Source organism: Oncorhynchus kisutch, linkage group LG15 (assembly GCF_002021735.2).
Source record: "Oncorhynchus kisutch isolate 150728-3 linkage group LG15, Okis_V2, whole genome shotgun sequence".
Lineage (NCBI taxonomy): Eukaryota > Metazoa > Chordata > Actinopteri > Salmoniformes > Salmonidae > Oncorhynchus > Oncorhynchus kisutch.
Window position 1 is genome coordinate 93,345,087 of NC_034188.2, and position 27,732 is coordinate 93,372,818.

Here is a 27,732-nt window from a genome sequence, read left to right on the forward strand (position 1 = left end):
CCAAACAATGTAGAATGACAAGGGATAGAACACCAGGAAACAGCTTTACACTGTTGTTCCTTACAGATTTACACAGCAGAGTGCCGAGCCTTACCAACAAAGCCATCGCCATGAGCCAAACTGAGACCAGAAGAAACTGAGGAGTGATAAGCATGATACAGAGGACAGGCTCTCTCCTTCTCTTTCTTCCTCACCCCCTCTCACTCTCTTTATCTCCCTCTCACCCTCTCTCTCTCTTTGTCTCTACCTCTCCATCTCTCACACTCTGTCTCTACCTCTCCATCTCTCTCACCCCTCCCTCTCTCTGTCTCTACCTCTCCATCTCTCTCTCACCCCTCCCTCTCTCTCTTTGTCTCTACCTCTCCATCTCTCACCCCTCTCTGTCTCTACCTCTCCATCTCTCTCTCACACCCCTACCTCTCTCTCTTTGTCTCTACCTCTCCATCGCTCTCTCACCCCTCCCTCTCACCCCTCTCTGTCTCTACCTCTCCATCTCTCTCTCACCCCTACCTCTCTCTCTTTGTCTCTACCTCTCCATCGCTCTCTCACCCCTCCCTCTCTCTGTCTGTACCTCTCCATCTCTCTCACCCCTACCTCTCTCTCTTTGTCTCCACCTCTCCATCTCTCACCCCTCTCTATCTCTCTTTGTCTGTACCTCTCCATCTCTCACCCCTCTCTATCTCTCTGTCTCTACTGCTCCATCTCTCATCCCTCCCTCTCTCTCTCTCACCTCTCTATCTTTGTCTCTACCTCTCCATCTCTCTATCTCTCTTTGTGTCTACCTCTCCATCTCTCTTTGTCTGTACCTCTCCATCTCTCACCCCTCTCTATCTCTCTTTGTGTCTACCTCTCCATCTCTCACCCCTCTCTATCTCTCTTTGTGTCTACCTCTCCATCTCTCACCCCTCTCTATCTCTCTTTGTGTCTACCTCTCCATCTCTCACCCCTCTCTATCTCTCTTTGTGTCTACCTCTCCATCTCTATCTCTTTGTCTGTTTGAGCCATGTCTCTATATCAGCCCTGTATCTTGTTTTGGTAGCTGTGGGATAGGGTTGGAAATCAATCGGTATATATCAATAATTGAAATGAAGAGATTGCCCCCAAAAAATTAATGAAGAAATCATTGAAGAGATTCCCAATTGTTTTGTGTGTTTTTTTTCCACGCTGATCTTAACTTTGATTGTACATAATGTCTCCGCCATAATTTCCTATGACCCCCAAAAATATTCTGGACATCAGAACTGCCCTCCCAAGCACAAAGACAGTAACTGCTCATTTCTTCAAAAATTAGTTAATGTCATTTTTGTCATTTTTGTTGCATTACATACATGCTTAATCACGTGGACAAGTATCCTGCCTCTATTGTATTGAGTTCAGGAGAAAATGGGGGTCGTTTTGGTAGTAACTGCAAAAAGTTACTGTGAATCCACGATAAAGTAACTGAACTTACTGTGTTCCAGCTTGGTTTCAACCTGCCCTTGGCTGTAGTTACTGTGTTCCAGCTTGGTTTCAACCTGCCCTTGGCTGTAGTTACTGTGTTCCAGCTTGGTTTCAACCTGCCCTTGGCTGTAGTTACTGTGTTCCAGCTTGGTTTCAACCTGCCCTTGGCTGTAGTTACTGTGTTTTACCTTGGTTTCATATCACTTTATTCTGATAGTGATGCAGTCAAACCTGTATGACACTGACTGACAGCTACACACACACACATTGCTAATCTAGGGATACAACACCATGGCACTGTATTCCCGGCAGAAAATGATGGTTGAACGGGCTCTGAAACGCCGACATCCAGACCCTGGTAAGAACTTGCTAGCTACTGTAAGTACAATATTAATTAGCTAGCAAGTAAAGCGAGCATAGACAAACAATGCTACCTGCTCTCATAAGAGGAGATCTGCAATTGATACTAACTTCAATCTATTTGCCGTAAAATGAATTATATTCTGAAATTTCATCTGATCGTTTCTTTGAATCACCATACATACACCATACACACCATTTCTAGCCAGTGACAACCACCTAGCTAAAACTGACGCGCCCAAAACCAAAACCTACCTAGCTAGCATTAGCATGAAGCAATAGATTTGTGCTACATGTTCCCATGAGAGACTATCAGCACTTTATACTAGCTTGAATCTATTATACCTAGAATTAAAATAATCCCTATAGTTATATTCTGACATTCCATGGGTTATTTGAATCGGTAACATTACACACACCACACGCACACGCACACGCACACACACACACACACACACACACACACACACACACACACACACACACACACACACACACACACACACACACACACACACAGACACACAGCATTGCTCATCAATAATTGATCTACTCACATGTTCAGGGTTTTTGGTTTTCTTTTCTATTCCACTGTCCCAGTCAGGAAAATTAATATCCCAAATTGTATCCATCACTTTGTTGGTGGTATATGTCATACCTTTGTTGGTGGTATATGTCATACCTTTGTTGGTGGTATATGTCATACCTTTGTTGGTGGTATATGTCATATGTCATACCTTTGTTGGTGGTATATGTCATATGTCATACCTTTGTTGGTGGTATATATGTCATACCTTTGTTGGTGGTATATGTCATATGTCATACCTTTGTTGGTGGTGTATGTCATACCTTTGTTGGTGGTATATGTCATATCTTTGTTGGTGGTATATGTCATATGTCATACCTTTGTTGGTGGTATATGTCATATGTCATACCTTTGTTGGTGGTATATGTCATATGTCATACCTTTGTTGGTGGTATATGTCATATGTCATACCTTTGTTGGTGGTATATGTCATACCTTTGTTGGTGGTATTCATATCTTTGTTGGTGGTATATGTCATACCTTTGTTGGTGGTATATGTCATACCTTTGTTGGTGGTATATGTCATACCTTTGTTGGTGGTATATGTCATACCTTTGTTGGTGGTATATGTCATATCTTTGTTGGTGGTATATGTCATACCTTTGTTGGTGGTATATGTCATATGTCATACCTTTGTTGGTGGTATATGTCATATCTTTGTTGGTGGTATATGTCATACCTTTGTTGGTGGTATATGTCATACCTTTGTTGGTGGTATATGTCATACCTTTGTTGGTGGCATATGTCATATCTTTGTTGGTGGTATATGTCATATGTCATACCTTTGTTGGTGGTATATGTCATACCTTTGTTGGTGGTATATGTCATATGTCATACCTTTGTTGGTGGTATATGTCATATCTTTGTTGGTGGTATATGTCATACCTTTGTTGGTGGTATATATGTCATACCTTTGTTGGTGGTATATGTCATATGTCATACCTTTGTTGGTGGTATATGTCATACCTTTGTTGGTGGTATATATGTCATACCTTTGTTGGTGGTATTTGTCATATGTCATACCTTTGTTGGTGGTATATGTCATACCTTTGTTGGTGGTATATATGTCATACCTTTGTTGGTGGTATATGTCATATCTTTGTTGGTGGTATATGTCATATGTCATACCTTTGTTGGTGGTATATGTCATACCTTTGTTGGTGGTATATGTCATATGTCATACCTTTGTTGGTGGTATATGTCATATCTTTGTTGGTGGTATATGTCATACCTTTGTTGGTGGTATATGTCATATCTTTGTTGGTGGTATATGTCATACCTTTGTTGGTGGTATATGTCATACCTTTGTTGGTGGTATATATGTCATACCTTTGTTGGTGGTATATGTCATATGTCATACCTTTGTTGGTGGTATATGTCATACCTTTGTTGGTGGTATATGTCATACCTTTGTTGGTGGTATATGTCATATGTCATACCTTTGTTGGTGGTATATGTCATACCTTTGTTGGTGGTATATGTCATATCTTTGTTGGTGGTATATGTCATACCTTTGTTGGTGGTATATGTCATACCTTTGTTGGTGGTATATGTCATACCTTTGTTGATGGTGTATGTCATACCTTTGTTGGTGGTATATGTCATACCTTTGTTGGTGGTATATGTCATACCTTTGTTGGTGGTATATGTCATATGTCATACCTTTGTTGGTGGTATATGTCATACCTTTGTTGGTGGTATATGTCATATCTTTGTTGGTGGTATATGTCATATGTCATACCTTTGTTGGTGGTATATGTCATACCTTTGTTGGTGGTATATGTCATACCTTTGTTGGTGGTATATGTCATACCTTTGTTGGTGGTATATGTCATACCTTTGTTGGTGGTATATGTCATACCTTTGTTGGTGGTATATGTCATATGTCATACCTTTGTTGGTGGTATATGTCATATGTCATACCTTTGTTGGTGGTATATGTCATACCTTTGTTGGTGGTATATGTCATACCTTTGTTGGTGGTATGTATGTCATACCTTTGTTGGTGGTATATGTCATATGTCATACCTTTGTTGGTGGTATATGTCATACCTTTGTTGGTGGTATATGTCATACCTTTGTTGGTGGTATATATCATACCTTTGTTGGTGGTATATATGTCATACCTTTGTTGGTGGTATATGTCATATGTCATACCTTTGTTGGTGGTATATGTCATACCTTTGTTGGTGGTATATGTCATACCTTTGTTGGTGGTATATATGTCATACCTTTGTTGGTGGTATATGTCATATGTCATACCTTTGTTGGTGGTATATGTCATACCTTTGTTGGTGGTATATGTCATATCTTTGTTGGTGGTATATGTCATACCTTTGTTGGTGGTATATGTCATATGTCATACCTTTGTTGGTGGTATATGTCATACCTTTGTTGGTGGTATATGTTATACCTTTGTTGGTGGTGTATGTCATACCTTTGTTGATGGTGTATGTCATACCTTTGTTGGCGGTATATGTCATACCTTTGTTGGTGGTATATGTCATACCTTTGTTGGTGGTATATGTCATACCTTTGTTGGTGGTATATGTCATATGTCATAACTTTGTTGGTGGTATATGTCATATGTCATACCTTTGTTGGTGGTATATGTCATATGTCATACCTTTGTTGGTGGTATATGTCATACCTTTTGTTGGTGGTATATGTCATATCTTTGTTGGTGGTATATGTCATACCTTTGTTGGTGGTATATGTCATACCTTTGTTGGTGGTATATGTCATACCTTTGTTGGTGGTATATGTCATACCTTTGTTGGTGGTATATGTCATACCTTTGTTGGTGGTATATGTCATACCTTTGTTGGTGGTATATGTCATACCTTTGTTGGTGGTATATGTCATACCTTTGTTGGTGGTATATGTCATACCTTTGTTGGTGGTATATGTCATATGTCATACCTTTGTTGGTGGTATATGTCATACCTTTGTTGGTGGTATATGTCATATGTCATACCTTTGTTGGTGGTATATGTCATATGTCATACCTTTGTTGGTGGTATATGTCATACCTTTGTTGGTGGTATATGTCATACCTTTGTTGGTGGTATATGTCATACCTTTGTTGGTGGTATATGTCATATGTCATACCTTGTTGGTGGTATATGTCATATGTCATACCTTGTTGGTGGTATATGTCATATGTCATACCTTTGTTGGTGGTATATGTCATACCTTTGTTGGTGGTATATGTCATACCTTTGTTGGTGGTATATGTCATACCTTTGTTGGTGTGTATGTCATACCTTTGTTGGTGGTATATGTCATACCTTTGTTGGTGGTATATGTCATACCTTTGTTGGTGGTATATGTCATATGTCATACCTTTGTTGGTGGTATATGTCATATGTCATACCTTTGTTGGTGGTATATGTCATATGTCATACCTTTGTTGGTGGTATATGTCATACCTTTTGTTGGTGGTATATGTCATATCTTTGTTGGTGGTATATGTCATACCTTTGTTGGTGGTATATGTCATACCTTTGTTGGTGGTATATGTCATATGTCATACCTTTGTTGGTGGTATATGTCATATGTCATACCTTTGTTGGTGGTATATGTCATACCTTTGTTGGTGGTATATGTCATATGTCATACCTTTGTTGGTGGTATATGTCATATGTCATACCTTTGTTGGTGGTATATGTCATATCTTTGTTGGTGGTATATGTCATACCTTTGTTGGTGGTATATGTCATACCTTTGTTGGTGGTATATGTCATTAGCACAACAAGCTTTGACTTGCCAGCTCAATGTATCTGCTTCAGTGTCGTCATTACATGAACGCAGAAAGAGTTTTGCATGACTTCCACCAATCTGGTCCAGATGACTAGTATCTATGTGGATCAAAGTTGCCATGTTGAGGGTGTATTAGGACAGTACAACCACGTCAACACTATTCCTGTCAATGTCCATACAACCACGTCAACACTATTCCTGTCAATGTCCATCCATGCAACAAACATAAAAGTGTATTTGTAAATAAAGATGAACTGGGAGCAGGTATGAAATGAATAGATGAACTGAGTTATGACAGTGGAAATTATTAAGTTCGCTCAAGATAAAATCAACATATTATAGAATAATTGAAAAGGATTATGGTTATTATGTTTGACACCAGAAAATGTCAGTATTAGTTATTATCATCTGATTAGAATCATTAGGATGCATGTCCCTGATTACTCTCTCCAAGACTCCACCAATGGGTAAGCCATTTGGTCGCCAAATGCAAGAGGCAATGTACACATATTTTTTTTCAGAGGGTAGGCAAAATGAAATATGGGAAAAGTATTGGGAGATGAAGTATAAGGAGAAGAGGACATGGATCTTCCACATGGTGGCACAGCAATCTAAGAAAAAAAATCACTGTTGGAGCTGACAGGTCAACGCAGCAGGTCGTTTCTGTACCATCTTCCAAACCAGAGCGGTTCTGCACAACAGGTGTGCAACGTGTTTTTTCTGACAACATTGGGCTACCACCCAGAGAATGACAGGCTGACGATGGGCAAGTCAATCACCACCAAACTGATTCCACCAAAGGACCAGAGGGGCTTCAGCGAGCAAATTTAACATGAATCCTGCAACACATTGAGTCCTTCCTTCCCCACATCGCCTCTACAGATGAGAGCCTCACATCGCCTCTACAGACGAGAGCCTCACATCGCCTCTACAGACGAGAGCCTCACATCGCCTCTACAGACGAGAGCCTCACATCGCCTCTACAGACGAGAACCCCACATCGCCTCTACAGACGAGAGCCCCACATCGCCTCTACAGACGAGAGCCCCACATCGCCTCTACAGACGAGAGCCCCACATCTGCCACTACAGACGAGAGCCCCACATCTGCCACTACAGACGAGAGCCCCACATCGCCTCTACAGACGAGAGCCTCACATCGCCTCTTTTTATTTATTTATTTTTTATTTCCCCTTTATTTAACCAGGTAGGCAAGTTGAGAACAAGTTCTCATTTACAATTGCGACCTGGCCAAGATAAAGCAAAGCAGTTCGACAGATAAAACGACACAGAGTTACACATGGAGTAAAAACAAACATACAGTCAATAATGCAGTATAAACAAGTCTATATACAATGTGAGCAAATGAGGTGAGAAGGGAGGTAAAGGCAAAAAAGGCCAAGATGGCAAAGTAAATACAATATAGCAAGTAAAATACTGGAATGGTAGTTTTGCAATGGAAGAATGTGCAAAGTAGAAATAAAAAAATAATGGGTTGCAAAGGAGCAAAATAAATAAATAAATAAAAATTAAATACAGTTGGGAAAGAGGTAGTTGTTTGGGCTAAATTATAGGTGGGCTATGTACAGGTGCAGTAATCTGTGAGCTGCTCTGACAGTTGGTGCTTAAAGCTAGTGAGGGAGATAAGTGTTTCCAGTTTCAGAGATTTTTGTAGTTCGTTCCAGTCATTGGCAGCAGAGAACTGGAAGGAGAGGCGGCCAAAGAAAGAATTGGTTTTGGGGGTGACTAGAGAGATATACCTGCTGGAGCGTGTGCTACAGGTGGGAGATGCTATGGTGACCAGCGAGCTGAGATAAGGGGGGACTTTACCTAGCAGTGTCTTGTAGATGACATGGAGCCAGTGGGTTTGGCGACGAGTATGAAGCGAGGGCCAGCCAACGAGAGCATACAGGTCGCAATGGTGGGTAGTATATGGGGCTTTGGTGATAAAACGGATTGCACTGTGATAGACTGCATCCAATTTGTTGAGTAGGGTATTGGAGGCTATTTTGTAAATGACATCGCCAAAGTCGAGGATTGGTAGGATGGTCAGTTTTACAAGGGTATGTTTGGCAGCATGAGTGAAGGATGCTTTGTTGCGAAATAGGAAGCCAATTCTAGATTTAACTTTGGATTGGAGATGTTTGATATGGGTCTGGAAGGAGAGTTTACAATCTAACCAGACACCTAAGTATTTGTAGTTGTCCACGTATTCTAAGTCAGAGCCGTCCAGAGTAGTGATGTTGGACAGGCGGGTAGGTGCAGGCAGCGATCGGTTGAAGAGCATGCATTTAGTTTTACTTGCATTCAAGAGCAATTGGAGGCCACGGAAGGAGAGTTGTATGGCATTGAAGCTTGCCTGGAGGGTTGTTAACACAGTGTCCAGAGAAGGGCCGGAAGTATACAGAATGGTGTCGTCTGCGTAGAGGTGGATCAGGGACTCACCAGCAGCAAGAGCGACCTCATTGATGTATACAGAGAAGAGAGTCGGTCCAAGAATTGAACCCTGTGGCACCCCCATAGAGACTGCCAGAGGTCCGGACAGCAGACCCTCCGATTTGACACACTGAACTCTATCAGAGAAGTCTCTACAGACGAGAGCCCCACATCGCCACTACAGACGAGAGCCCCACATCGCCTCTATCTCCCTACTGACGTCAATATTCGGTTAATGTATAATGACTACAAGGAGAATGTTACGTTCCCCAGTTTCTGTGTTGTGGGTTTGTGTAAATGTTTGTGTGTATCCAGGAGCCTCTTCTACAAAGATCCAGTTGAGGTGTGGATCCAGGAGCCTCTTCTACAAAGATCAGGTTGAGGTGTGGATCCAGGAGCCTCTTCTACAAAGATCCAGTTGAGGTGTGGATCCAGGAGCCTCTTCTACAAAGATCCAGTTGAGGTGTGGATCCAGGAGCCTCTTCTACAAAGATCCAGTTGAGGTGTGGATCCAGGAGCCTCTTCTACAAAGATCCAGTTGAGGTGTGGATCCAGGAGCCTCTTCTACAAAGATCCAGTTGAGGAGTGGATCCAGGAGCCTCTTCTACAAAGTCTCCCATGAAAAAAAGGACTTCTCAGAGCTTGACTTCATCATGAAGAAAGTCACTCTAGAGACACCCTCCACACTACGTATACAGGATAGAGGGATAGAAGAGTCCAAGTCACTCTAGAGACACCCTCGACACAACGTATACAGGATAGAGGGATAGAAGAGTCCAAGTCACTCTAGAGACACCCTCCACACAACGTATACAGGATAGAGGGATAGAAGAGTCCAAGTCACTCTAGAGACACCCTCCACACTACGTATACAGGATAGAGGGATAGAAGAGTCCAAGTCACTCTAGAGACACCCTCCACACTACGTATACAGGATAGAGGGATAGAAGAGTCCAAGTCACTCTAGAGACACCCTCCACACAACGTATACAGGATAGAGGGATAGAAGAGTCCAAGTCACTCTAGAGACACCCTCCACACAACGTATACAGGATAGAGGGATAGAAGAGTCCAAGTCACTCTAGAGACACCCTCCACACAACGTATACAGGATAGAGGGATAGAAGAGTCCAAGTCACTCTAGAGACACCCTCCACACAACGTATACAGGATAGAGGGATAGAAGAGTCCAAGTCACTCTAGAGACACCCTCCACACTACGTACACAGGATAGAGGGATAGAAGAGTCCAAGTCACTCTAGAGACACCCTCCACACAACGTATACAGGATAGAGGGATAGAAGAGTCCAAGTCACTCTAGAGACACCCTCCACACAACGTATACAGGATAGAGGGATAGAAGAGTCCAAGACACTCTAGAGACACCCTCCACACAACGTATACAGGATAGAGGGATAGAAGAGTCCAAGTCACTCTAGAGACACCCTCCACACAACGTATACAGGATAGAGGGATAGAAGAGTCCAAGTCACTCTAGAGACACCCTCCACACAACGTATACAGGATAGAGGGATAGAAGAGTCCAAGTCACTCTAGAGACACCCTCCACACTACGTATACAGGATAGAGGGATAGAAGAGTCCAAGTCACTCTAGAGACACCCTCCACACTACGTATACAGGATAGAGGGATAGAAGAGTCCAAGTCACTCTAGAGACACCCTCCACACTACGTATACAGGATAGAGGGATAGAAGAGTCCAAGTCACTCTAGAGACACCCTCCACACTACATATACAGGATAGAGGGATAGAAGAGTCCAAGTCACTCTAGAGACACCCTCCACACAACATATACAGGATAGAGGGATAGAAGAGTCCAAGTCACTCTAGAGACCCTCCACACAACGTATACAGGATAGAGGGATAGAAGAGTCCAAGACGATGGACATCATCACCAAGCGGTGTCCTCTGATGCCTGCACAATCGAAGGCAGTTCTGGAATGACTTGGCTTTGAACAGATGAGGAGTAATGTGGAGGAGCACTGAAGAAGATTGACTTAAAAAATGAAATGTTACGAGTCAACATTTTATCAAGTGTAGCTAAATGACATTTGGGTCCTCTTATGAATATGTAAATATGTAAATATGTTTAAAATGTATTCTTAAATCTGTTATTTATTTATCCATTCAAAAGTGTCATTTGAAAAAATACTAATAAAATGTTTTTATTAGCAAAATCTCATGGTAATTTTTGATCATTTGTATTATCCTACGTCACACTTCTATCACGTTCCATCATTATATATTACACGACATGTAATTCAAACAACTGCAGTGCTGCTTTTCACATGTATTCTTATAACAAGACATGGGCTACTTGTCAAACACAGTATGTAATGTGACTGACGCAGAACCTACATCTCTATGTAAGTGGTATCTTAGTGGACGACACACAAAGAATGCAGTTGAAACTCTTTTACACTGTCAGTAATTACACCACTCTTGTGTTAATGAGAAGTATAGTAAACTAACAAACAAAAATGGCAGATACTGCTCTTTGCTTTGGTATTACCCTGCCATTTATAACATATCACGCCAAGGAAGAAGGCAGTGACTGCCGTTTAAGGGTCAAAGGTCATGTCAGAGGTCAGGGGCAACATAAATAAAACATGTACTCATAGTAAGGCAACAGATCATTACATCTCCAATGAGCTCCCTAAAATGAATTTGGCTGGACAATAAAATCAACTTTGAAGCCATTTTTCTCAGGTCCACTCTATGAACAGTTACTGCCTTTTAGCTTGGGAGGGAAGAGAAGAGGGAAGAGGGATCACTAACCTCGATTTGGATTAACATTTCTACTTTAATGAGTCGGAAACTATGGACTTCCTGCTTACTCCGGACCAGGAAGTGAAAGTGGCGGCAAAAGAGAGGCAGGATAGGAGGCATCCTGACGAGATTACGTCGGAGAGCAAATAGACCGACATTGCCCTCTGTTTGATTGGTGAACGTGTAGTCACTGGAGAACAAACTGGATGAGCTCCATCAGAGACTATCCTATTAATCACTGGAGAATAAACTGGACGAGCTCCATCAGAGACTATCCTATTAATCACTGGAGAACAAACTGGATGAGCTCCATCAGAGACTATCCTATTAATCACTGGAGAATAAACTGGATGAGCTCCATCATAGACTATCCTACCAATCACTGGAGAATAAACTGGATGAGCTCCATCTTAGACTATCCTATTAATCACTGGAGAACAAACTGGATGAGCTCCATCAGAGACTATCCTATTAATCACTGGATAATAAACTGGATGAGCTCCGTTAGAGACTATCCTATTAATCACTGGAGAATAAACTGGATGAGCTCCATCATAGACTATCCTACCAATCACTGGAGAATAAACTGGATGAGCTCCATCAGAGACAATCCTATTAATCACTGGAGAATAAACTGGATGAGCTCCATCAGAGACTATCCTATTAATCACTGGTGAATAAACTGGATGAGCTCCGTTAGAGACTATCCTATTAATCACTGGAGAATAAACTGGATGAGCTTCGTTAGAGACTATCCTATTAATCACTGGAGAACAAACTGGATTAGCTCCATCAGAGACTATCCTATTAATCACTGGATAATAAACTGGATGAGCTCCATCAGAGACTATCCTATTAATCACTGGATAATAAACTGGATGAGCTCTGTTAGAGACTAAAGTAAAGATAAGGTCTACACCTGTTGTATCCTACGCATGTGACAACTAACATTTTATTTTATTTGAACTGTAAGTGCTGCTATTATCAAGTGGAAACGTCTAGGAGCAACAATGGCTCAGCCGCGAAGTGGTAGGCCACAAAAGCTCACAGAGAGTGGAGTGCTGAAGCGCGTAGCACCTAAAAATCGTCTGTCCTCGGTTACAACACTCACTACCAAGTTCCAAACAGCCTCTGGAAGCAGCGTCAGCACAATAACTATTCGTCGGGAGCTTCATGAAGTGGGTTTCCATGGCCAAGCCACCACACATACACTTAAGATCACCCTGCCCAATGCCAAGAGTGGCTTCACCAACTGGCAGTCCGACAGACAAATCTGGGTTTGGCAGATGCCAGGAGAACGCTACCTGCCCCAATGCATAGTGCCAACTGTAAAGTTTGGCGGAGGAGGAATAATGGTCTGGGGCTGTTTTTCATGATTGGGCCCCTTAGTTCCAGTGAAGGGAGATCTTAACGTTACAGCATACAATGACATTCTAGACGATTCTGTGCTCCAACTTTGTAGCAACAGTTTGGGGAAGGCCCTTTCCTGTTTCAGCATGACAATGCCCCCATGCACAAAGCGAGGTCCATACAAAATGGTTTGTCGAGATCGGTGTGGAAGAACTTGACTGTCCTGCACAGAACCCTGATATATGTATTAGATAGATCAAATCAAATCAAATTTTATTTGTCACATACACATGGTTAGCGAAATGCTTGTGCTTCTAGTTCCGACAATGCAGTAATAACCAACGAGTAATCTAATTCCAAAACTACTACCTTATACACAGTGTAAGGGGATAAAGAATATGTACATAAGGATATATGAATGAGTGATGGTACAGAGCAGCATAGGCAAGATACAGTAGATGGTATCGAGTACAGTATATACATATGAGATGAGTATGTAAACAAAGTGGCATAGTTAAAGTGGCTAGTGATACATGTATTACATAAGGATGCAGTCGATGATATAGAGTACAGTATATACGTATGCATATGAGATGAATAGAGGGCTTTCTCCTATAGAGCTCCATTTTTATGGAACGGTCTGCCTACCCATGTCAGAGACGCAAACTCGGTCTCAACCTTTAAGTCTTTACTGAAGACTCATCTCTTCAGTGGGTCATATGATTGAGTGTAGTCTGGCCCAGGAGTGGGAAGGTGAACGGAAAGGCTCTGGAGCAACGAACCGCCCTTGCTGTATCTGCCTGGCCAGTTCCCCTCTTTCCACTGGGATTCTCTGTCTTTAACCATATTACAGGGGCTGAGTCACTGGCTTACTGGGGCTCTCTCATGCCGTCCCTGGAAGGGGTGCGTCACCTGAGTGGGTTGATTCACTGATGTGGTCATCCTGTCTGGGTTGGCGCCCCCCCTTGGGTTGTGCCATGGCGGAGATCTTTGTGGGCTATACTCGGCCCTGTCTCAGGATGGTAAGTTGGTGGTTGAAGATATCCCTCTAGTAGTGTGGGGGCTGTGCTTTGGCAAAGTGGGTGGGGTTATATCCTTCCTGTTTGGCCCTGTCCGGGGGTGTCCTCGGATGGGTCCACAGTGTCTCCTGACCCCTCCTGTCTCAGCCTCCAGTATTTATGCTGCAGTAGTTTATGTGTCGGGGGGCTAGGGTCAGTTTGTTATATCTGGAGTACTTCTCCTGTCCTATTCGGTGTCCTGTGTGAATCTAAGTGTGCGTTCTCTAATTCTCTCCTCCTCTCTCTCGGAGGACCTGAGCCCTAGGACCATGCCCCAGGATTACCTGACATGATGACTCCTTGCTGTCCCCAGTCCACCTGGCCGTGCTGCTGCTCCAGTTTCAACTGTTCTGCCTTCTTATTATTCGAACATGCTGATCATTTATGAACATTTAAACATCTTGGCCATGTTCTGTTATAATCTCCACCCGGCACAGCCAGAAGAGGACTGGCCACCCCACATATGCTCTCTCTAATTCTCTCTTTTTTCTCTCTCTCTCTCGGAGGACCTGAGCCCTAGGACCATGCCCCAGGACTACCTGACATGATGACTCCTTGCTGTCCCCAGTCCACCTGACCGTGCTGCTGCTCCAGTTTCAACTGTTCTGCCTTCTTATTATACGACCATGCTGGTCATTTATGAACATTTGAACATCTTGGCCATGTTCTGTTATAATCTCCACCCGGCACAGCCAGAAGAGGACTGGCCACCCCACATAGCCTGGTTCCTCTCTAGGTTTCTTCCTAGGTTTTGGCCTTTCTAGGGTGTTTTTCCTAGCCACCGTGCTTCTACACCTGCATTGCTTGCTGTTTGGGGTTTTAGGCTGGGTTTCTGTACAGCACTTTGAGATATCAGCTGATGTACGAAGGGCTATATAAATACATTTGATTTGATTTGATTTGATGAATAATGTAGGGTATGTAAACATTATATTAAGTAGCATTGTTTAAAGTGGCTAGTGATATATTTTACATCAATTCCCATCCATTCCCATTATTAAAGTGGCTGGAGTTGAGTCAGTGTGTTGGCAGCAGCAACTCAATGTTAGTGGTGGCTGTTTAACAGTCTGATGGCCTTGAGATAGAAGCTGTTTAACAGTCTGATGGCCTTGAGATAGAAGCTGTTTAACAGTCTGATGGCCTTGAGATAGAAGCTGTTTAACAGTCTGATGGCCTTGAGATAGAAGCTGTTTAACAGTCTGATGGCCTTGAGATAGAAGCTGTTTAACAGTCTGATGGCCTTGAGATAGAAGCTGTTTAACAGTCTGATGGCCTTGAGATAGAAGCTGTTTAACAGTCTGATGGCCTTGAGATAGAAGCTGTTTAACAGTCTGATGGCCTTGAGATAGAAGCTGTTTAACAGTCTGATGGCCTTGAGATAGAAGCTGTTTAACAGTCTGATGGCCTTGAGATAGAAGCTGTTTAACAGTCTGATGGCCTTGAGATAGAAGCTGTTTAACAGTCTGATGGCCTTGAGATAGAAGCTGTTTAACAGTCTGATGGCCTTGAGATAGAAGCTGTTTAACAGTCTGATGGCCTTGAGATAGAAGCTGTTTAACAGTCTGATGGCCTTGAGATAGAAGCTGTTTAACAGTCTGATGGCCTTGAGATAGAAGCTGTTTTTTATACATATGCATTAGATAGACATATGTATTAGATAGACATATGTATTAGATAGACATATGTATTAGATAGACATATGCATTAGATAGACATATGCATTAGATAGACATATGCATTAGATAGATATATGCATTAGATAGACATATGCATTAGATAGACATATGCATTAGATAGACATATGCATTAGATAGACATATGCATTAGATAGACATATGCATTAGATAGACATATGTATTAGATAGACATATGCATTAGATAGATATATGCATTAGATAGATATATGCATTTCTATTGCAGACATACAATATTAGTTTTCATATGATATTTGATGTGATATTTATTTCATATGATATTTGATGTGATATTTATTTCATGTGATATTTGATGTGATAAATGTACTGTTTCATATAAACGATGGAACATACTTGAAACGCACTGATGTAGTCAACTCACGAAACCTCGAGTCTGAGTCGAGTCCCAAGTCCCTAGCGTTTAAGTCTAGTCAGAGTCCTGGGACTCAACCACTACAACACCGCAAGGATAGAATGCAAGTATCTATATTCTCCAAGTATTTATATAGGGGCTTATTACCTGTCGTTGTTGAGCCAGTTTAAAGTGGAGCCCAGGTCCAGCTCCATGCTGGCTGAGAGGGGTTCTCTGGGCCAGAGACTTGGGCTGCAAGTGAGGAGGCCCAGACATGGGCCGTTGCTGCTGTGGGTTCTGGTAGTTATGAACTGGGTGGTTCGTGTTCAAGTTCTGGGCTGAGGTGGACGGCTGTTGTTGTTGTTGATGGGCTGTAGTCTTACTCAGTGGACCTGCCATAGTGGAGGGTTGCTGGGATGCTTTGGGGCTGAAGTGGAGCATTGGTTTGTTGCTGAGCACCTTCATATCCAGGTGGCTGGAGGTGTTGTGTCCATTGGGCTTGAACAGACAGTTGTTTATGCCTTTACCCTGACTGTCCATGGAGGTCTGGGGGGTGATCCTCTGGCCCATTGAGGCCGGGTTGGAGAGCTTGTCCTGGGGGAAGGAGCTGGAGGAGGGCTGCGTGTTCCAACTGGTCCCTGGTCCTCCTCCCCCTCCAGCCTGAGCCTGTTGGTGTGGCTGTTGGTGGTGGAGCAGGGCTTGGGGGTTGGGCTGCTGCTGGTTCTGGTTGGCTGCCATCTGCTTTAGCTGCTCTGCATGGGACACCTCAGGCCAGCCAGGGAGACCTCTGCTGGGGGGTCCAGCCAGCCCTGAGGGCCCCTGGCCTTGGCTCTTCTGGTTGGTGATGGGGGAGGAGCTGGACATGGTGAAGGAGGGACCAGTGGATGCCGGGCGGAGCTGTGAGGAGCCACCATGGCCATGTGTCTGGCCGTAGTCTGGAGAGGAGTACTCTGTCTTGATGGGCTTCTCCAGGTGGGAGCAGAGGGTAGCCGCACTGCGCTCCAGATCCGCCAGGCCGAACGTATCGTCCTGCTTCAGCATCTTCTCAAACTCCTGGTCGTGCAGAGACGGGACGGTCTTGGTCAGCTCGTCGAACAGATCCTGAAGCTCCGGGTCGATCTGGCTGCTGAACACCATCATCTCAGTAGACCTCTGGCCGCAGGAAGTAACATGGTCTATAGGTTCCTTCTTCATCTCCTTCAGGGTCATGTTGATGAGGTCAGAGTTCATGACCCCATGGGGCATCATGTAGCTGCTGTTGTTGTTTTTCCTGTTTAGGGTGTGGCCTATGGACGATGCGTCGCCTCCTATGGACTGTGAGTTGAAGGAACAGGGCCCACCCAAACCGCCGCTGCCCCCCTCCAGACGGACACGTTTAAAGTCCAGCCCCGACGGCCCACAGGACAGGCCATTCTGTTGAGAGGAGTAGCCAGGAGTATGGCCCTCGATCTTCCTCCTCAGAGACCCTTGGAGCTGTGGAGAAAAAAGAAAACTCTATTGAAAAAACTGCTCACAATCACATTATCTTCATTTCAGAATACAATAGTAATTTCAAGTGGTGGAATGGTCTCATCGTTACAATGTGTATTTTCATATTTCTGTCAAAAAAAAAGGTACAAATACCCACTTCAATGCTATTACCGTACTAATAGAATAACAATCTAACCAACAGATATATATCATCAGCATGACATCAATGTAACCAGATCTTTACGTGGCCAGGACAGCTGAAAACCTTGATGCATGGAAGGCAGACTTTCTTGACAAAAGGTCTTTGTCAAGGCTCTCAGATTAAAGCCGACTAGCGCTGGTCCAATTCAAGTGTTGTCTGAAGACAATCTAACAATTAAGACACCAATACCTCCTATATACCAATACCTCCTATATACCAATACCTCCTATATACCAATATCTCCTATATACCAATACCTCCTATACACCAATACCTCCTATACACCAATACCTCCTATATACCAATACCTCCTATATACCAATACCTCCTATATACAGTACAGTATCCTGTTCTTTGATGTCTTAAACCAATTAAAATGATTATAATGAAAATGTAGTCCGAGCACAAAGTGTCTCTATGTAAATTAATGAAATTTGACAATCTGCTTCGAGGCCTTTAAACCTTGTTCATTTGACCATCCAGCCAGCATGTTAGCAGAGACTTGACCAGCCAGCATGTTAACAGAGACTTGACCAGCCAGCATGTTAACAGAGACTTGGCCAGCCAGCATGTTAACAGAGACTTGACCATCCAGCATGTTAACAGAGACTTGACCAGCCAGCATGTTAACAGAGACTTGACCAGCCAGCATGTTAACAGAGACTTGACCAGCCAGCATGTTAACAGAGACTTGACCAGCCAGCCAGCATGTTAACAGAGACTTGACCAGCCAGCATGTTAACAGAGACTTGACCAGCCAGCATGTTAACAGAGACTTGACCAGCCAGCATGTTAACAGAGACTTGACCAGCCAGCATGTTAACAGAGACTTGACCAGCCAGCCAGCATGTTAACAGAGACTTGACCAGCCAGCATGTTAGTAAAGACTAGACCAGCCAGCATGTTAACAGAGACTTGACCAGCCAGCATGTTAACAGAGACTTGACCAGCCAGCATGTTAACAGAGACTTGACCAGCCAGCATGTTAACAGAGACTTGACCAGCCAGCATGTTAACAGAGACTTGACCAGCCAGCATGTTAACAGAGACTTGACCAGCCAGCCAGCATGTTAACAGAGACTTGACCAGCCAGCATGTTAGTAAAGACTAGACCAGCCAGCATGTTAACAGAGACTTGACCAGCCAGCATGTTAACAGAGACTTGACCAGCCAGCATGTTAACAGAGACTTGACCAGCCAGCATGTTAACAGAGACTTGACCAGCCAGCATGTTAACAGAGACTTGACCAGCCAGCCAGCATGTTAGTAAAGAATAGACCAGCCAGCATGTTAACAGAGACTTGACCAGCCAGCATGTTAACAGAGACTTGACCAGCCAGCATGTTAACAGAGACTTGACCAGCCAGCCAGCATGTTAACAGACACTTGACCCGCCAGCATGTTAGTAAAGAATAGACCAGCCAGCATGTTAGTAAAGACTAGGAGCTACACTACAGTAGGGTGATATGAAGAGGAGCTACACTACAGTACGGTAATAGGAGCTGCTCTACAGTAGGGTGATAGGAGCTGCTCTACACTAGGGTGATTGGAGCTGCTCTACAGTAGGGTGATAGGAGCTGCTCTACAGTAGGGTGATAGGAGGTGCTCTACAGTAGGGTGATAGGAGGTGCTCTACAGTAGGGTATTAGGAGCTGCTCTACAGTAGGGTAATAGGAGGTGCTCTACAGTAGGGTGATAGGAGCTGCTCTACAGTAGGGTGATAGGAGGTGCTCTACAGTAGGGTGATAGGAGGTGCTCTACAGTAGGGTGATAGGAGCTGCTCTACAGTAGGGTGATAGGAGGTGCTCTACAGTAGTGTAATAGGAGGTGCTCTACAGTAGTGTAATAGGAGGTGCTCTACAGTAGGGTAATAGGAGCTGCTCTACAGTAGGGTGATAGGAGCTGCTCTACAGTATGGTGATAGGAGCTGCTCTACACTAGGGTAATAGGAGCTGCTCTACAGTAGGGTGATAGGAGCTGCTCTACAGTATGGTGATAGGAGCTGCTCTACAGTAGGGTGATAGGAGCTGCTCTACAGTATGGTGATATGAGCTGCTCTACACTAGGGTGATAGGAGGTGCTCTACAGTAGGGTGATAGGAGCTGCTCTACAGTAGGGTGATAGGAGGTGCTCTACAGTAGGGTGATAGGAGCTGCTCTACAGTAGGGTGATAGGAGGTGCTCTACAGTAGGGTGATAGGAGCTGCTCTACAGTAGGGTGATAGGAGGTGCTCTACAGTAGGGTAATAGGAGCTGCTCTACAGTAGTGTGATAGGAGCTGCTCTACAGTATGGTGATAGGAGCTGCTCTACAGTATGGTGATAGGAGCTGCTCTACACTAGGGTAATAGGAGCTGCTCTACAGTAGGGTGATAGGAGCTGCTCTACAGTATGGTGATAGGAGCTGCTCTACACTAGGGTAATAGGAGCTGCTCTACAGTAGGGTAATAGGAGCTGCTCTACACTAGGGTGATAGGAGCTGCTCTACACTAGGGTAATAGGAGGTGCTCTACAGTAGGGTGATAGGAGCTGCTCTACAGTAGGGTATTAGGAGCTGCTCTACAGTAGGGTGATAGGAGCTGCTCTACAGTAGGGTGATAGGAGCTGCTCTACAGTAGGGTATTTGGAGCTGCTCTACACTAGGGTGATAGGAGCTACACTACAGTAGGGTGATAGGAGCTGCTCTACACTAGGGTAATAGGAGCTGCTCTACAGTAGGGTGATAGGAGCTACACTACAGTAGGGTGATAGGAGCTACTCTACAGTAGGGTGATAGGAGCTACACTACAGTAGGGTGATAGGAGCTGCTCTACAGTAGGGTGATAGGAGCTACACTACAGTAGGGTGATAGGAGCTGCTCTACAGTAGGGTAATAGGAGCTGCTCTACAGTAGGGTAATAGGAGCTACACTACAGTAGGGTAATAGGAGCTACACTACAGTAGGGTAATATGAGCTACACTACAGTAGGGTAATAGGAGCTACACTACAGTAGGGTAATAGGAGCTACACTACAGTAGGGTGATAGGAGCTGCTCTACAGTAGGGTGATAGGAGCTGCTCTACACTAGGGTAAGAGGAAAAAAACGGTGAAACGTGTTGTCTGGGGAATAACAGTGTGTATCGGTGCAGCCAGCAGATATATTTAGGAACCTGACAGAACCGAGCGTCGACAGAGAGAAGAATATTTTTATGCTTTTATCTTATCTTTCTCGTTTACATAAATTCTACCTCCCTCTCCATTGTGTTGTGTTGCAGCGTTGAGATAGCCAGAGTGATCCTTTGTATTAGAGATTCTACTTATCATGCCGGTATTCTCTGAGATCTATCTGCTTCTTCTCTTTGTGCTCCTGATGGCTTTACCTATGATTCACTACGAGAGGGTTGGGATGCCTCCAAATTGGCAGGCTAATCCTTATACTAACACTATATAGGGAATAGGGTGCCATTTGGGACACCTCTAGATAAACTGTAACACATACTCAAGCTACTAACTTTATCCTGGACAGAAAAGTGTTTGCTGGTAATTAATTATAGATCTCAAGCTACAGAAGAATTTGGAGAGAAAAAAAAACTCCCCAGCTTCATTGAATTCTGTCAGTTACTAGTTGCCAAGAATTGCTTTCCAGTCTTAGAGCCTTAGTCCACAGACACTACAGTGATTCAGGGGCCATTATCGACACATAGAGATGAGACGTTATTTGAAGAGTGGTATTTAAAGTTAAAGACAAAAGCAAACAACATGACAGGAGCAAAACCCCTGTAATATCCTACAGGACACTACAAGGCTGCTTCCGACTGAGCTACAGGACACTACAAGGCTGCTTCCTACTGAGCTACAGGACACTACAAGGCTGCTTCCTACTGAGCTACAGGACACTACAAGGCTGCTTCCTACTGAGCTACAGGACACTACAAGGCTGCTTCCTACTGAGCTACAGGACACTACAGGGCTGCTTCCTACTGAGCTACAGGACACTACAGGGCTGCTTCCTACTGAGCTACAGGACACTACAAGGCTGCTTCCTACTGAGCTACAGGACACTACAAGGCTGCTTCCTACTGAGCTACAGGACACTACAGGGCTGCTTCCTACTGAGCTACAGGACACTACAGGGCTGCTTCCTACTGAGCTACAGGACACTACAAGGCTGCTTCCTACTGAGCTACAGGACACTACAGGGCTGCTTCCTACTGAGCTACAGGACACTACAAGGCTGCTTCCTACTGAGCTACAGGACACTACAAGGCTGCTTCCTACTGAGCTACAGGACACTACAAGGCTGCTTCCTACTGAGCTACAGGACACTACAAGGCTGCTTCCTACTGAGCTACAGGACACTACAGGGCTGCTTCCTACTGAGCTACAGGACACTACAGGGCTGCTTCCTACTGAGCTACAGGACACTACAGGGCTGCTTCCTACTGAGCTACAGGACACTACAGGGCTGCTTCCTACTGAGCTACAGGACACTACAGGGCTGCTTCCTACTGAGCTACAGGACACTACAAGGCTGCTTCCTACTGAGCTACAGGACACTACAAGGCTGCTTCCTACTGAGCTACAGGACACTACAGGGCTGCTTCCTACTGAGCTACAGGACAGTACAGGGCTGCTTCCTACTGAGCTACAGGACACTACAGGGCTGCTTCCTACTGAGCTACAGGACACTACAGGGCTGCTTCCTACTGAGCTACAGGACACTACAGGGCTGCTTCCTACTGAGCTACAGGACACTACAAGGCTGCTTCCTACTGAGCTACAGGACACTACAAGGCTGCTTCCTACTGAGCTACATGACACTATAGGGCTGCTTCCTACTGAGCTACAGGACACTACAGGGCTGCTTCCTACTGAGCTACAGGACACTACAGGGCTGCTTCCTACTGAGCTACAGGACACTACAGGGCTGCTTCCTACTGAGCTACAGGACACTACAAGGCTGCTTCCTACTGAGCTACAGGACACTACAAGGCTGCTTCCTACTGAGCTACAGGACACTACAAGGCTGCTTCCTACTGAGCTACAGGACACTACAATGCTGCTTCCTACTGAGCTACAGGACACTACAAGGCTGCTTCCTACTGAGCTACAGGACACTACAAGGCTGCTTCCTACTGAGCTACAGTACACTACAGGGCTGCTTCCTACTGAGCTACAGGACACTACAAGGCTGCTTCCTACTGAGCTACAGGACACTACAAGGCTGCTTCCTACTGAGCTACAGGACACTACAAGGCTGCTTCCTACTGAGCTACAGGACACTACAAGGCTGCTTCCTACCGCTCTACAACAGATTCCTGGAGCTACAGTACATTCCGACCGCTCTATGACAGATTCCTGGAGCTACAGGACATTCCGACCGCTCTACGACAGATTCCTGGAGCTACAGGACACTACAAGGCTGCTTCCGACCGCTCTACGACAGATTCCTGGAGCTACAGGACACTACAAGGCTGCTTCCTACCGCTCTACAACAGATTCCTGGAGCTACAGGACATTCCGACCGCTCTATGACAGATTCCTGGAGCTACAGGACATTCCGACCGCTCTACGACAGATTCCTGGAGCTACAGGACACTACAAGGCTGCTTCCTACCGCTCTACGACAGATTCCTGGAGCTACAGGACACTACAAGGCTGCTTCCGACCACTCTACGACAGATTCCTGGAGCTACAGGACACTACAGGGCTGCTTCCGACCGCTCTACGACAGATTCTGGGAGCTACAGGACACTACAGGGCTGCTTCCGACCGCTCTACGACAGATTCCGGGAGCTACAGGACACTACAGGGCTGCTTCCGACCGCTCTACGACAGATTCCGGGAGCTACAGGACACTACAGGGCTGCTTTCGACCGCTCTACGACAGATTCTGGGAGCTACAGGACACTACAAGGCTGCTTCCGACCGCTCTACGACAGATTCCGGGAGCTACAGGACACTACAGGGCTGCTTCCGACCGCTCTACGACAGATTCCGGGAGCTACAGGACACTCCAGGGCTGCTTCCGACCGCTCTACGACAGATTCCGGGAGCTACAGAACACTACAGGGCTGCTTCCGACCGCTCTATGGCAGATTCCGGGAGCTACAGGACACTACAGGGCTTCTTCCGACCGCTCTACGACAGATTCCGGGAGCTACAGGACACTACAAGGCTGCTTCCGACCGCTCTACGACAGATTCCGGGAGCTGACGCGGTCGTAGTTCATGTGGTGTCAAACAACATCAGGAGGCTAGGAACTTCAGATTTTTTTTATTCTTGCACTGAAAGATTCCAAAAAGGGGCCAATAATTTCAGGTCGGGTACGATAGTTGAAAGATTCAGTAGGCTACTGGCATTACAAACATGGCTAAAATATTACTGTAGTTCTGTTGGAATCACTTTTATAGATAACTTCGACACTGGAAACAGAAATTGCTTTACAGGAATGAAGGAGTCCATCCAAATCATCTTGACTACTGGACTCTGTCCACACATTTCAAGGCTGCGATGAGACAATGACTCATCAATGACCCGACCAGTTTAGTTAATCCCTTCCATTGTTTTGCTGAGTTGTCATCAAATGTACAGTATCCCAGGGGCGTTGGCAGGTACAATGTAAGTAACTTAATTTAAATCTACTTCTGATAAGCTTCTCAGTAAATCATTAAAAACAATCAAGAATCACAGAAAAGTGCAAACAATATCCAGTGTAGATCGACTTCACTAAGGAGAGGAGTAGAGAGGAGAGGAGTGGAGAGGACAGAGGAGAGGAGAGAGGAGAGGACAGAGGAGAGGAGTGGAGAGATGAGAGGACAGAGTAGAGAGGAGAGGAGATGGGTTAGTATCAGTGTGGTGTAGATCGACTTCACTAAGGAGAGGAGAGGAGTAGAGAGGAGAGGAGAGGGCAGAGTAGAGAGGAGAGGACAGAGGAGAGGAGTAGAGAGGAGATGGGTTAGTATCAGTGTGGTGTAGATAAACTTCACTGTGAGGACAAAAGGGATTTGTTTCTTTCCACTCTCTGCCTGGCACACATTACATGTCATTAGTCAGATTCAGAGCCTGAAGGCTGGGAGTGACTCCTGTTCTTCGCAGGCTGGTTGACTGCCAAACAGCAAAACATTCCCTATATAGTGCACTACTTCTACCCAGAGCCCTATGGGCCCTTGTCAAAAGTAGTGCACTACTTCTACCCAGAGCCCTATGGGCCCTTGTCAAAAGTAGTGCACTACTTCTACCCAGAGCCCTATGGGCCCTTGTCAAAAGTAGTGCACTACTTCTACCCAGAGCCCTATGGGCCCTTGTCAAAAGTAGTGCACTACTTCTACCAGAGCCCTATGGGCCCTTGTCAAAAGTAGTGCACTACTTCTACCCAGAGCCATATGGGCCCTTGTCAAAAGTAGTGCACTACTTCTACCCAGAGCCCTATGGGCCCTTGTCAAAAGTAGTGCACTACTTCTACCCAGAGCCCTATGGGCCCTTGTCAAAAGTAGTGCACTACTTCTACCCAGAGCCCTATGGGCCCTTGTCAAAAGTAGTGCACTACTTCTACCCAGAGCCCTATGGGCCCTTGTCAAAAGTAGTGCACTACTTCTACCCAGAGCCCTATGGGCCCTTGTCAAAAGTAGTGCACTACTTCTACCCAGAGCCCTATGGGCCCTTGTCAAAAGTAGTGCACTACTTCTACCCAGAGCCCTATGGGCCCTTGTCGAAAGTAGTGCACTATATAGAAAACAAGGGGCCATTTAGGATGTACACGCTGTTTCTACCCTGCTACTTCTAATCTGATCTGCTACTTCTGATCTGATCTGCTACTTCTGATCTGATCTTCTACTTCTGATCTGATCTGCTACTTCTAATCTGATCTGCTACTTCTGATCTGATCTGCTACTTCTGATCTGATCTGCTACTTCTGATCTGATCTGCTACTTCTGATCTGATCTGCTACTTCTGATCTGATCTACTACTTCTGATCTGCTACTTCGCCTGCTCAGTTATTTTCTGATCTGCTGTTGCCATGCTTAGATGTGTTGTCAAATACCAGTTTGTACATCTGGTATTCAGTAACCATGGGTCGTCTTCTGTGTACGTCCCTATTCACTAACCATGGGTCGTCTTCTGTGTACGTCCCTATTCACTAACCATGGGTCGTCTTCTGTGTACGTCCCTATTCACTAACCATGGGTCGTCTCCTGTGTACGTCCCTATTCACTAACCATGGGTCGTCTCCTGTGTACGTCCCTATTCACTAACCATGGGTCGTCTTCTGTGTACGTCCCTATTCACTAACCATGGGCCGTCTCCTGTGTACGTCCCTATTCACTAACCATGGGTCGTCTCCTGTGTACGTCCCTATTCACTAACCATGGGTTGTCTTCTGTGTACGTCCCTATTCACTAACCGTGGGTTGTCTTCTGTGTACGCTCCTATTCACTAACCGTGGGTCGTCTTCTGTGTATGCCCCTATTCACTAACCGTGGGTCGTCTTCTGTGTACGTCCCTATGCCCTTCCAGACAGTATTTGTTACCAGGGTAACAGTCAGGCCAGAGAGTGGCTGTTTGATCAGGTTGACTGAAACAGTATTTGTTACCAGGGTAACAGTCAGGCCAGAGAGTGGCTGTTTGATCAGGTTGACTGAGACAGTATTTGTTACCAGGGTAACAGTCAGGCCAGAGAGTGGCTGTTTGATCAGGTTGACTGAGACAGTATTTGTTACCAGGGTAACAGACAGGCCAGAGAGTGGCTGTTTGATCAGGTTGAGTGGAATGATGCATTGTGTGATGATGATGATGGGGTAGTGTGGGGAGATGTCATAACAAGGATAAGGAGGGCGTTAGAAAATAGAGGGGAGGGTTTATTTGCATTATTATTTATTCCTGGGCAATGTAGGTGGTTCAGTCAACTCGCTTGTTTACATCCACTTAGGTTGGAGTCATTAAAACTTGTTTTTCCACCACTCCACAAATGTATTGTTAACAAACTATAGTTTTGGCAAGTCGGTTAGGACCTCTGCTTTGTACATGACACAAGTCATTTTTCCAACAATTGTTTACAGACTGTATCACAATTCCAGTGGGTCAGAAGTTCTAAGTTGAACTTACACTAAGTTGACTGTGCCTTTAAACAGTTTGGAAAATTCCAGAAAATTATGTCATGGCTATAGAAGCTTCTGATAGGCTAATTGACATCATTTGAGTCAATTGGAGGTGTACCTGTGGATGTATTTCAAGGCCTACCTTCAAACTTAGTGCCTTTTTGCTTGACATCATGGGACAATAAAAATAAATCAGCCAAGACCCCAGAAAAAAAATTGTAGACCTCCACAAGTCTGGTTCGTCCTTGGGAGCAATTTCCAAATGACTGAAGGTAGCACATTCATCTGTACAACCAATAGTACGCAAGTATAAACACCATGGGACCACGCAGCCGTCATACCGCTCAGGAAGGAGATGCGTTGACATAACCTGAAAGGCCGCTCAGCAAGGAAGAAGCCACTGCTCCAAAAAAGCCAGACTACGGTTTGCAACTGCACATGGGGACAAAGATCGTATTTTTTGGAGAAATGTCCTCTGGTCTGATGAAACAAAAATAGAACTGTTTGGCCATAATGACCAGGTTATGTTTGGAGGATAAAGGGGAGGCTTATAAGCCAAAGAGCACCATCCCAACCGTGAAGTAAGGGGGTGGCAGCATTATGTTGTGGGGGGTGCTTTGCTGCAGAAGGGACTGGTGCACTTCACAAGATAGATGGCATCATGAGAGAGGAAAATGATGTGGATATATTGAAGCAACATCTCAAGACATCAGTCTTAAAGCTCGGTCGCAAATGGGTCTTCCAAATGGACAATTACCCCAAGCATACTTCCAAAGTTGTGGAAAAATGGCTTAAGGACAACAAAGTCAAGGTATTGGAGTGGCCATCAACAAAGTCAAGGTATTGGAGTGGCCATCACAAAGCCATGACCTCAATCCCATAGAAAATGTGTGGGCAGAACTGAAAAAGTGTGTGGGAGCAAGGATGCCTACAAACCTGACTCAGTTACACCAGCTCTGTCAGGAGGAATGGGCCAAAATTCACCCAATTCTTTGTGGGAAGCTTGTGGAAGGCTACCCGAAACGTTTGACCCAAGTTAAACTATTTAAAGGTAATGCTGATAAATACTAATTGAGTGTATATAAACTTCTGACCCACTGGGAATGTGATGAAATAAATAAAAGCTGAAATGAATCATTCTCTCTACTATTATTCT

General features: G+C 44.7%; 1 protein-coding gene across 1 annotated transcript in view; it reads right to left on the bottom strand.

Moving 5' to 3' along the window:
* Positions 1–27,732, bottom strand: part of maml2 (mastermind like transcriptional coactivator 2) — a 146,204-nt gene that overhangs the window by 27,022 nt on the left and 91,450 nt on the right. The window contains exon 2 of the mRNA XM_031791309.1: positions 15,997–17,301. Coding sequence (XP_031647169.1) covers positions 15,997–17,301 — 1,305 coding nt within the window. The remainder of the gene's footprint in view (positions 1–15,996; positions 17,302–27,732) is intronic.